An 11,795-nucleotide genomic window follows, 5' to 3' on the forward strand; every position below is an offset into this window, starting at 1 on the left:
TATTTCATACATCGACTCTCAAAAGTGTTACACCGTACCTGGAGCTTAAACACATACTAAACCTCTTTTTGAGGTTACCGGTGGATTTGTTAAATACCAATTATTTCTATTTCGGGGGGCCATATATATGTGTATATGATCGCAAAGATGAACACATCAAGAATACGATCCGAGTAACATACTTGCAAACACATCTTGCTTGAATGGTGGAAACCAGTTGAGCAAAAGCCCAAAGTTAGACTGGTCCTTAAAAGATACATCTTTAAAACCTTTTCTTTTTCTATTGTTACAGAAAATTCACTACAACTGGGTTGCTTAAGCATCTATACAGTTACAAGCACCAGAGCAAGAAAATTCAGAACTTTTAGGTTTTATGTAGCTGTCACCCGATCGAATATCGCATAAAACGCTAAGAAACAAAGAAAAAAACCCTCTTTTTAAGCAGATGATAAGTATTGGCTTTTAGAGACACGGTATTCAACTGCGTTCAAGAGTGTTTAGGGTTTTGTTTGTAGCTAAAGTTTGAAGGTCTAAAACCACTTTTACCTATGAACAATTGTGGCTTTAGATAATGTCTTGGTTTCTCATAAACTTTTTTTTTTAAAAATTGAAACAGAATAAAGTTGAAACAGAATAAAATAAAAAGTAAAAGACAAGTCTTTATAAGAAGTGACGCAACAGAAAATAAGCTGGTGTTTAATGTGGTGCAGTAAGAAGAACTCCAAGTCAATCCCGAACAGGGCGCGTTTTTTTTTTTTTTTTTTTTTTTTTTTTTTTTTGGGCTACATTACTTTAAAACTATAATATTAATTTTTATTATTATTACTTCTTTCAAAAAACAGTAATAAAATAAAAAAGCAAACAAACCATTACTACCATTATTACATTTGTTATTAATTAATACTTCATTATGACAGGTTAGTTTGTTGTCATTAATCCCAGTTCAGATTCGAGTAAAGAAAAATAAATAACAATAAATTAACCTACAACGACCACAATCCAGATTACATTGAAGAGCAACAAAACGAACTCGAGGCTCTTGAATCAATTTACCCCGAAGAATTTGAAGGTAAAAATTTAAATTGAAAAGTTTTTGCTTTTTTAAAAGAAAGAACCAAAGAACAAGAGAACGAAAGAATACCAGATATAGGTTTTAAGAAAAATGCATGTTAAAGATCTAAAAAAAAAAAAGAAACTTAAATTATGTTTACTGTTGTGTTGATTCTTTTTAGCCATTAGTGAAAAGGAATTCCGTATTACTATCCAACCTGATGAAGAAGACGAAGAAACAGCATGTAAATAAAGTAATCCATGTCTAATGGATGTAGATTATTGACCGTAGTTTTTTTTTTTGTTATTCATATAGGCACTGTGGTTCTTCATGTAAAATATACACCAAAGTACCCCGATGAGCTACCCGAGTATAATATTGAGGTTGTAGACGGCGAACTTCCCGAGAGTTATGTGGAACGAATCGACTTGGCATTGAAAGAGGCTGTAAGTTGGAGAGAAAGTGGAAAGTTAAATATAATAGAGATAATACCAATACCAATAAAAATAAAAGTAAAACTGATAATAATATATGTAAAACCAAAAAAAAGGGAGAGGACTCTTTAGGAATGGCAATGATTTTTACATTGGCTTCGATTATCAAAGAAGAATTAAATCAGATTGTCCTTGATGCCCAGCGAGTTCGTGATGAAGTAGAAGAAGAACGAAAACGTAAAGAAGAGGAAATCGAACAGGCGAAGTTCAGAGGCACCAAATTGACAGTAGAGAGATTCATGGCGTGGAAGGCTGAATTCGATAAGGAGATGGAGGCAAAAGAAGACAAAGAGAAGATTGCCAGAATGAAAGAGCTGAAGAACAGATTGAATGGTAAAAATTGGATTATATTGGATTATGTTGAATATTCTGGATCAAAGTGGGTAATTAATATCTATTGCTTGCTTGTTTTTTTCTCTCTAAAAAAAAAGGTCGTCAATTGTTTGAACAAGACAAGTCTCTTGCTTTGTCTGATGCTAAATACATGGATGAAGGAGATGTTTCTGTCGACGTATCCCAATTCGACAAGGAAGAACGTAACCACAGCGAAGATGAAGATGACACTAATGCGGTCTGGAGACAGTTATCAAAGGAAGATTAGAAAGAGAGGCAAAGAGGTTTTCTTTTTTAATAATGGATATAAGAAATTCTATGGATCAAACCTGTTCTTTTACTCTCTACTTTATACAAACACGCATATATATATATATATATATATATATAAACAACAACAAAACAGCAGACAAAAATTGTACAGAATGATGTTTATACAAAAAAGATGGACTTGTAAGACAAAGTGTAGATAATAAATAAATGAGATTTTTATTGGCATGAAATCATATTTGGTATACAGGCACAAATATTATACATTTTAATATATTCTTTTGTTCTAATTGATATACTTACCGGCAAGAAGAAGTCCATGTGTATCTCTCTTATAATTCCTTTAAAACAAACACATATTTTATATTCTAATGCTAATGATAACCATTCCCTCACTCGATTCACACATTGGAAAAAAAAAATGAAAAAATATATAAGAAAATAAAAAAAAGAAAGGGTGGGATGACTATTGCCGCCTATCCCGGGACCGTTGTGTATCTTTATTAAGGTGGTGGTAAACAGAAGTTCATGGATTTTAATCAGAAGCCTCGAGAACATTACGTTCAGAGACATAGATACCATCCAAGAACTTTCTGATATCCTTGTTCTTGACCAAGCAAGATTGTTGGATATCAGCAGCTACAAAGAAAAACAAGACAAAATTAGCCTACATACTCACACACACACGCACATACATACACACAAAATAATATGTATATAGATAAACTTACCTGATTGAGAAACGGCTTCAAGATCATTACCAGTCAGGGTCAACTCATCCTTTTGGTTCTTGGAAGCCTCGACAGTTACGCCTTCGCGCATCTGAACTCGGAAGACAACCTTTTGACCAAGGAAGTTACGGATCTCGACATCCTTTCCACCGTTGTTAATAATGCAGTTGATTGGGAAATGTGCATAGACATAACGCATCTTGTATTCAAAGCCCTTTGTGACACCGGTGATCATGTTGTTGATCAACGAACGGACGGTGCGGATGCAGGCAACATGCTTACGAAGACCGTGGTGAACGGTGAACTTGATAAGTGAGTCGTTGACTTTTTTGATTTCAATGTTGAGATGGTTGAAGTTCTTGGTGAGTGTACCCCGGGGACCTTCGACAGTGACCAGACGGGACTTGACAATGACCTTGACGTTGTTGGGGATGATGAGTTCGTCTTGCTTGCAGATATCCTTCATTATGTATTATGTATTATGTATTATGTATGAATGAGATGTATGTATATATATATGTGTGTATATTTGACAAATGAAAAAGGTCAAGATAGAGAAGGATGGATGATATGGATCCTTTTGATGTATGTATATAAATAAATAAATAAATAAATAAATAGATAAATAAAAAATCAAGTAACAGTCAAATAACTCCGGGATAAACTTCTTTTCTCCCTCATTCCCTCCCTCCCTCTCTCCTTCTCTCGCTCTTGTGATTTTGAAAATCTAAATCTGCCAATCACAAGTCTCTGTAACTCTAATAAGATATATATATTACAAGATGTATTTGAGTGCCCTTGAGTGCTTTGAATATTGTTAAAGAAGAGTAAGAAACATTCCCACTAAAATCTCTTGCATATTCAAAAGTCCCTTTTTTTCTCTCTCTCTCTCTCTTTATTATAATTTGGGTTTCAAATCACACTACTTTTTCCCACAATACACATCATTTGTATTTTACTCATAGCCTAGTAACAACAGAACTAATTTCTTCTTCTTCTTCCTCTTTAAGACTAGGCTAAATAATGTCCCGAGTAGCTATCTCCAGGGTTTAGAATCCATTCCCTTTAAAGAGAGAGAGAGAGAGAAGAAGAGGCGTAGTATATAATTATACTTTAGAATTGAAACGTTTGAAATTTTAGTTGTTGTTTTTGAATATAGAATATATAATATTATTATTACAATTATATATATATTCTCAGGGACCCTTTGACTTCTTCTTCTTTATCTTTATCAACAAATAAATTAAATTGTGAATAAATTATATATAAAATGATACTAGAGAACTTTTTCCCTCTATAACCTCAAGTGTTTAGACTGTTGTGCACTCTTTTGTGACTCAAAAAGAAGTATAAGAAAATCACTTTTCCTTAGCCTTTTCCTTAGCCTTTCTCTTTGTCTTTCCCTTTTGTCTTTGCCTTTTTTGTTCTTCATTTTTTGTTCTTTTAATAAAAATTACTCTAACCTGTTAAATGCTGTAAGATCATTATAGAATTATATATATATATATGCATATTATTCTCCTTATAGAATAATAACCATTTTGATTTTTATATATAAATATGTATATATATTACGTCAAGGATAAAAAAGAAAATCAAAAAAAATTGGTAATTCTCCACAAACTTATACACTACACAATATAGTAGTGGTATTTTATATTATATAATGATGATATTCCTGTGATCAACCGCCACTCACTTAACTACTCACTCAATGAAAGGGAAGCGCAGCTTGGATTAATTTTTTTTACTTTATATTTTATATATATATATATTATTGCCTTTATAATTTTATACATTTTTTTTGCATTTCTTTCTTTCTTTCTTTCTTTTTTCATCTTCTATATACATATACTACTTTATCCAACCCTACATTATCGCCCATTTTGTTAACTGGGTGTTTTTTTCTTTTGGCAGTGTAGATTTATTATATTAAACATACACACACACAGAGTTAAATCCGTTATCACAAAACAAACAAGAACCGAAGACAAAAAAAGTCCAAAAAAGAATATGCCTCCTAGTACCAGCATACAGACAGAGATCTCTCCCGTCGATCCCTCCACTCTCTCGCCCTGGGACTTGGTGACCAACGATCAAAATAACAGTATATCCCATACAGACGGCCCAATGCAACCCACAAACGGAACTCTTGATTGTCCTCTAGACAATCAGAAAGAACCCGAAACGCAAACGCAAACGCAACCAGAAGCAGGAGCAGTAGGAGGAGTAATAAGAGCAAGAGGTGAAGTAGAAGGTGAACCAGTATGTCCTGCACTTTCTTCGTCTGTGTCTTCTAGTAAATACTCCAATACCCGAAGCAGCAGCCTCTCGTCAATCACAATCACCCAACAAACCCAACCCACAAACAAATCATCATCCTCTTCCACTCAAATCTCCGCAACTCCCGAGCACTCCTCCAGTACTCCTCCACCTGTAACGATTACAAGAAAACACAGTAGATTAGCCAATCTTTTCCACGGAACCCACAGACATAACAACAGCAACAGCAGCATCAACAATAACCATAGCAACGTTGGTGGTGCTAGTGGTGCTAGTGGCGGTCATCACAGATCGGGTCTCAAAATGACGCCCATTGATGGTACACAGTCTGATCCGAATCAAAACTCTCCAAATCAACAACAGTCAATCGCAAATCCTAAAAAAACTCCGGATCCGATTATTAGTAGACGCAGTTCAGGATCTCTATTCAATCTAGAGCGACGATCAAGCAGTGCAAGTGCAAGTGGAAGTGCAACCTCAAGCCTGAGATCCCACAGCAACGGCACCGAACACAGCTCAAGCTCACACAAACTGAGTCGGTCCCTGGGAAGCCTTTTGATCAATCCTACAACATGGAAAAAGCGTCTCCATGGTGGTAGCCATGGCAATTCTGGTCACACAACCATAAACGGAGTCAGGGTTCCACTCCTCCAAGAAAAGTACGGAGTCTACATCAAACAAGATCGTCGTCACCAAGCAACAGCAGCCGCAATCAAGGACAGTGGTGCGACGTCTCGAAACAACATCGCCAGTGGCGCAACCGCTGTCATACGGCTCGTCAAACACCCCGACACCAATGTTGTCTTGGCCGTCAAGGAGTTCAAAAAGAAGGACAAGACTGAGAATGAACGCGACTACATGAAACGTATGCAGAACGAGTTCATCATCAGCAAAACAGCCTCGGGCCACACAAATATTGTTACCACAATTGATCTAGTCCTTGACGAACAAGATCATTGGTGTACTGTAATGGAATACGTAAGTGTATATACATTGTTTTCTTTCTTTTTGAATATATACACACACATATATATTTGGGCTATGTATTATATATTGATTTATTAATTTTTTTATCTTTTGTAACAGTGCCAAGGCGGTGACGCATTTAGCCTAATGACACAAGAGCACAGCCGCATGTCTCTAGACGATAATCTGTGTTTATTCAAACAGCTCTTACGGGGAATCAAGCACCTTCACGAGCTTGGAATTGTTCACCGCGACATCAAGCCCGAAAACCTGGTTCTGACAGCAGGAGGAACCCTCAAGATTGCAGACTTTGGAGTTGCTGATGTAGTCCAACGGCCGCTTGAAGAAAAGGCTCGCATGTGTTCCAAGTGGTGTGGCTCTGAGCCATTTTGGTCTCCAGAAGTCTGGGAACTGACGTCCGATGAGTCGGTCTATGATGGCAAGGCACTCGACATCTGGAGTGCCGCAATCACCTTTTACTGTATTCGGACCAACGAACTGCTGTTCAGCTATGCGTTCTATCACCCAAGCAATCCTGTCAAACTTGTCGGCCCAGTCACGATTGGCTCACCTGCTGAGGTTGCTTCGCGAGCACAATGTATCGGTGACAAAGCCTATGGTCTCTATTGTGACCAGCGCAAGGCCGGCGGGCCTATCAACTGCGACATCTGGAAACATTGCTCCGAAGACGAACGCACCTGTCTCTCGGGCATGCTCGATCCTGATCCAAAGACACGCTGGACTGCTGAGGAGGCATTGGAGTCCAATCTGATGAAGAATTTTGAAACGTGTGTTGATGGAAAGTTTGCTAATGGTGCTCGTCATTATCATCAAGTATCAAAGTCACCAATTTTATAGATTTTATATTGTATATTGTATATATTTTTTATATATATTTTATTAAGAGAAGAAAGAATAATATTACTACTACTACTACTACTACTATTACTATTACTACTAATACTATCATTACTATTCCAATTATCATAACCATTATCATAGCCATTATCATAACCATTATCATTATTATCATTAGCACATTTACTATCATTAATACTATTACTATTATTACTATTATTAATGTATAGTCCGTTTACAATATTGATTATTTCCTTTTATTTCGCAGTACACATACATATAAATATACATATACATATATAATTAATTTTAAGAAAGGAATATATTATGCTGTTCGCCAGCGTAGAGTGCACCTTTTTTTTATAATAGACAATTTTTGAAAAGAAGACATTTTGTTGGCCTCCCTGCTTAAATATCGAAACTGCATATTGTTTATAAGAATATTAAGATCCCATAAAGCTTTGTGCTTTTCTAATTTTACATATAAAAATTGCTTATTATAAAAAAAAAGTGTACCCTACACATCAACTGTGCACAGACAAATCTGTGTAGATGAGATAAAGAAGAAAAACGGTCATATATATATATGTATATATGTATATATTTTACATTTTTGATAGCATCATTTGACATGATTTTCTTAAAATTAAAATGGTTTAGTCAGTCGAGTAAGTGATTGTGTCTAAATAGACCCAAAAAATAAAATAAAAATAGGCTTATCTGTTTTCCAGTCTTCCAACCTTTTCTTTGTTGTTTCTTTTACTGTTTCTGATAACAATAGCCGGTTTTTCCTTTAAATGAACAGCTGACCTAGGGAATTTATAACATTTTGTGTGGGTATTGTGTGCCGTACCACACAAATCCTCCAACCCAATTCAATCCAACTCTGTTGTGCTATATTAGACTAAACGAGCCGCAGTACAGTATAGAAGCAGCAGGTATAAATATACCTATCATTCATCTAGATTCTACAATCCTTATTCCTAATCCTTTTATATATTTGTTGTAGCCTTTAGGATTTAGGTGTCACCAACAGATTTCAGGAATTAAATAAAATATTTCAATTCAATTCTAAATTTTCAAAAATAAACACACCTACTGTATATGTCTTATTTATTTATCTGTTTAATATAATATTATAAGACAGGGATTGTATAGCTTTTTTATCACATATATATAAACGCCCAATAATGAGGCACAAATATTAAAAAGAAAATCCTTTGCTTTTCAAATAAATAAATAGAAAATGGACATATATATATATACTTGGTTAATTGAGTTAATTATTAATGGTGAGGGATAAATATTGCTCTTTAAATAAATATATATCAATAAACCGGTTTGTATATATAGTTAGTAAGCAGTGACCTATAACCAGTAATAACGATATATATAAAAAAGGAGGCCAGGGTGGAGGACACCCGAGGATAAATTTATTGAACTATATCACTACAAAAAGGGGTAGTGTTTTAAATCATCAGAAGCCGTAATGTTATATTGATGGAATATCAGCAACAGCAAAAATAACGAACAAAAAAAAATAGATTCATGTATAGAGAACATACTGAAATTATATCTAGACAATATGATTTTTACGGTAGACTGATGTAAATCTCTTATCTGATCAAGTTGGTCCAGATTTCTAGTAAACATTGCTATGGTATATACACCAAAATTGAGTAGAGTAAAGTCCATAACCTCAATCAGACAATGCTCTCTGTTCACTACTAACACTGGCAGATTAACAATATCAGGCACTGCCAAACATTATGCACGCCCACACTTTATGTTGCTATACTGTAATCTAACCATCGCACTACATGTATTTGAATCGTAGCAAATACAAGCAAGAATAATTTTCTTAAAGTAAATACTACTCTCAAAGGATCTGAATTTATCCTCTCATCAAAGCCACTAACCCATAGCAAATTATAAATATCTCAATTGTGTGCGATTTGTGAATAATTGTTTACAGCATATTAAGATTTTTTTAAAGAGTCATTAACAGAAAGATCGTCGAACTTGGCTGCTTAATTAGCTTTCTTATTATTATAAGTAGTATCTTATTTTACAAAACCAAAAGATGCGACAGAAAGGGATCAGGCGGCTATAAGTTTATATTAAAACATAATAGGAAAAACTAAACACAGCAATGGTATTATCATGTTACAGATTTTTCTCTATTAAAACCAAAGACGACGGCTATTCTCACCACCATCATTCTAAACTGGAACGAGAGTGTGAAGAGTTTACCATTATGACTTGGATGATAGTCTTATCAATTTCACAACACCATAAAAATCGACACCAAAAACCAATAACATTTTTTTTTTGTATTTTATCACCACTGTAAAATAATAATAATAAAATAACAGCCGTATAATAAAACTTCAGCACTCGCAAGCCATACACTATATTTCTCTATACCTGGAATGCCATATACAACCATTCTCATAACTGACTTTCAACTTTTGAGAACATATAATATCCATACTATCATGCTTCCAAGACATTCATCGATGCCAATGACCCCATCCCATCCCATCATATTTCATGTCATTTTACCCCATCAGAAGTAACTTTCAAAGCTCACATTTTTAGTGTTTCTACTTGAGACCGAAACAAATTGAGGAAATGTTTTAGATAAATCAAAATGTAATTGTAGACAGTATGTTTACCTTTTGTGGACAAACCGAGAATGAAATTTAGATAAAGAGAAATTAGTTCTTGAAAGTAGACATTGGTGTTTAGATATTTACTTGTAATTATATAACTGTCTCAAAGAGATTAATTGTTTACGTTACAGTGATGGAGTTGTTATTGTTACTGTTATTGTTATTTCTGTGATGACTGTTGCTTGTTTGCTTGCTTTCATCAGATTTTTGGAAAGCCGTTGGTTAATGAGTTCCTCTCCAATTTGATAAAGCAATTGTCATAGTATTTTTGCAGCATTAATATATCACTGCCACAATGTATTACATGTTTTACAGGCCAGTACATTGTAACTACGAGTGTGATTAGCAGATTCTAAATTTTTCGCTTGAAAATTGCTGCACGTCTTTGAGGTATTGTACACGTCTATTGTAACATCTACAAATCCCCCTTACCTCTCCCGTTTCTTCGAATCTTTCACAAAATTCCTGTCACTCCATATCGGTTATTCTTTAGTCTCGCCAAGCCCTTCCTGAACATCCAGGCACTTTTTATGAGGTTTGATTCTATACAGAATTTGTAATTGAGGGTCTATAGGTATCCAAGGATTGCACAAGATTCGGTGGTATATTAGTGTTCTTTGATAATTTCTGTCGTTGACAAATTTGCACACCAAGTACCAAAAGGTATGTTTGTAAACGGCCTTAGGTATTGAATTATGAGATGGTACCAATAAGTAACTGTTTATGAACATCGTTTCCATGGATATGATATTACGGAGATCATTTGTGAAATCTCAATGTATTGTGACTCTCTTGTTTGCAGCTTTTGCAAAGAACCAATAAAGAATATGCGTTTAATTTTTTTCTTCCTTTAGCTTTACGTTTATCTTTTTTAAGATTCGAACTTTGACTTCTTTTGGCTCTACTAGATGCTCCAACCAATAATAACAGCAAGTAAAAAGAAAAAGAAAACCATTATCATGAGAGATAGTTGTATAGAAAAGACAAGTTGAAAAATGTACTATTGCCAACTGAGGACTTTTTACAGAATATGCGTTTATAATACTTTGTAGTCGCATAACCTCTCTTTCTCCACAATCCTCACACACTATATCTATACCAAAATGTACATGTCTATAAATGATACAGACTTATTCGAATCAATTACTATCTTTTACCTTTAAAGCAATCATCAGCATTTTCTTAAAGGCTTCTTTTATTGATAATGTATAATTTCTTTTCGAGAATATTTTTTTTGAATATGTCACAATAAAAGCAAAATGAAAAGAGATACCGATTAATATCAAAACACGTCCATCAATTTATACTATATCGTGCTAGATTCATTAAGAGCATCTGCACCGGTTACATGTCGGACACCATTATATAAAGCGTAGTATTATAAATTGACGTTTGTGTCTTGAGTTTCTTTTTTCTTATATGCTTTGTTTAAACGAATACTGGTCTATAGGAATGAGCAGCAAAAAACCCCCCACAAGTTATGCTCACTGTGAACCTGATAATCTTCAAATTATTAGATTTATATTTTTAATGTATTTATAAAAGGCAAATAAACAATAATATATATATATATATATTGTTAAAAAAAATAGGAATAAAATTACCAGTAAAGGAAGGACAACTTTAGATTGTTAAAAAGATCAAAGTTTCTTTTATAAAATAAAAACAGCTTGAGTATTTCTTTTTGACTAGTATTCAATCCTTGGTGAGGTTAATATATACTATATATATAATGTTCTCTGGAACCTTACCTCTGCGCATGCTTTTAATAAACCTGAGTACATGTACAGGAATAAAAATACAAAATTCATACGTCTAGCCGCTTTCCAAAGGTCTGATAAAAGCAAGAAAACAAGCACTAATAACCACAGAAATAACAATTACAATAGTCATAACAATCCTGCCACTGTAATGCAAACAGCTTGTCTCTTTGAGACATTTAGACAACTATAGGTAAGATGCCTGAATAACAATCTACTTGGAAAACTAATTTCTCTTCATCTAAACATTTCCAAATTTGTCTAAATCTCAATTAGAGACATTAAGAAGATGACAAGCTGTTTTATTACTAGTATATGTCTGTGTTCTTTTATAGCTTTAAAATCATATCTATATTTTGTAAATAGGCAAGTAC

The 11,795-nt window shown here is 34.1% G+C and overlaps 4 protein-coding genes across 4 annotated transcripts; 2 read left to right on the forward strand and 2 right to left on the reverse strand.

Moving 5' to 3' along the window:
* The first annotated feature begins 851 nt into the window (after positions 1–851).
* Positions 852–2,378, forward strand: PHYBLDRAFT_122243 (hypothetical protein). The gene is made up of 6 exons (XM_018428859.1): positions 852–917; positions 1,004–1,069; positions 1,233–1,295; positions 1,367–1,497; positions 1,602–1,878; positions 1,977–2,378. Exons 1-6 carry the CDS (start codon positions 911–913, stop codon positions 2,144–2,146), a joined length of 714 nt encoding a protein of 237 aa, XP_018297003.1. The 5' UTR covers positions 852–910; the 3' UTR covers positions 2,147–2,378.
* Positions 2,379–2,581: 203 nt separating this feature from the next.
* Positions 2,582–3,449, reverse strand: PHYBLDRAFT_122246 (hypothetical protein). Its single transcript, XM_018428860.1, has 2 exons — positions 2,880–3,449; positions 2,582–2,787 (listed from the first exon to the last, which is right to left on the reverse strand). The coding sequence occupies exons 1-2, from the start codon at positions 3,343–3,345 to the stop codon at positions 2,684–2,686; spliced, it is 570 nt and encodes a 189-aa protein (XP_018297004.1). The 5' UTR covers positions 3,346–3,449; the 3' UTR covers positions 2,582–2,683.
* Positions 3,450–5,906: 2,457 nt separating this feature from the next.
* PHYBLDRAFT_100871 (hypothetical protein) lies at positions 5,907–6,629 on the forward strand (the record flags this gene model as incomplete). The annotated part of the gene is made up of 2 exons (XM_018427609.1): positions 5,907–6,140; positions 6,249–6,629. Coding segments are annotated over 2 exons (615 nt in total), but the record flags the coding sequence as incomplete, so codon positions are not given.
* Positions 6,630–8,435: 1,806 nt separating this feature from the next.
* Positions 8,436–9,499, reverse strand: PHYBLDRAFT_62265 (hypothetical protein; the record flags this gene model as incomplete). The annotated part of the gene is made up of 5 exons (XM_018440942.1): positions 8,436–8,743; positions 8,785–8,900; positions 9,059–9,093; positions 9,240–9,333; positions 9,414–9,499. 5 exons carry the CDS (start codon positions 9,497–9,499, stop codon positions 8,436–8,438), a joined length of 639 nt encoding a protein of 212 aa, XP_018297006.1.
* Positions 9,500–11,795: the final 2,296 nt, after the last annotated feature.

The sequence above is a fragment of the Phycomyces blakesleeanus genome, assembly GCF_001638985.1.
Source record: "Phycomyces blakesleeanus NRRL 1555(-) unplaced genomic scaffold PHYBLscaffold_3, whole genome shotgun sequence".
NCBI lineage: Eukaryota > Fungi > Mucoromycota > Mucoromycetes > Mucorales > Phycomycetaceae > Phycomyces > Phycomyces blakesleeanus.

What these genes read in the sequence shown, in the direction of transcription:
- PHYBLDRAFT_122246 (XM_018428860.1), bottom strand. Translation starts at nt 3,345, where the DNA reads ATGAAGGATATCTGCAAGCAAGACGAACTCATCATCCCCAACAACGTC. An exon ending in TGAAGCCGTTTCTCAATCAG is followed by an intron (nt 2,788 to 2,879) that starts GTAAGTTTATCT and finishes TTTTCTTTGTAG; the next exon opens with CTGCTGATATCCAACAATCT.
- PHYBLDRAFT_122243 (XM_018428859.1), top strand. An exon ending in TTACCCCGAAGAATTTGAAG is followed by an intron (nt 1,070 to 1,232) that starts GTAAAAATTTAA and finishes GATTCTTTTTAG; the next exon opens with CCATTAGTGAAAAGGAATTC. An exon ending in GCTGAAGAACAGATTGAATG is followed by an intron (nt 1,879 to 1,976) that starts GTAAAAATTGGA and finishes CTAAAAAAAAAG; the next exon opens with GTCGTCAATTGTTTGAACAA.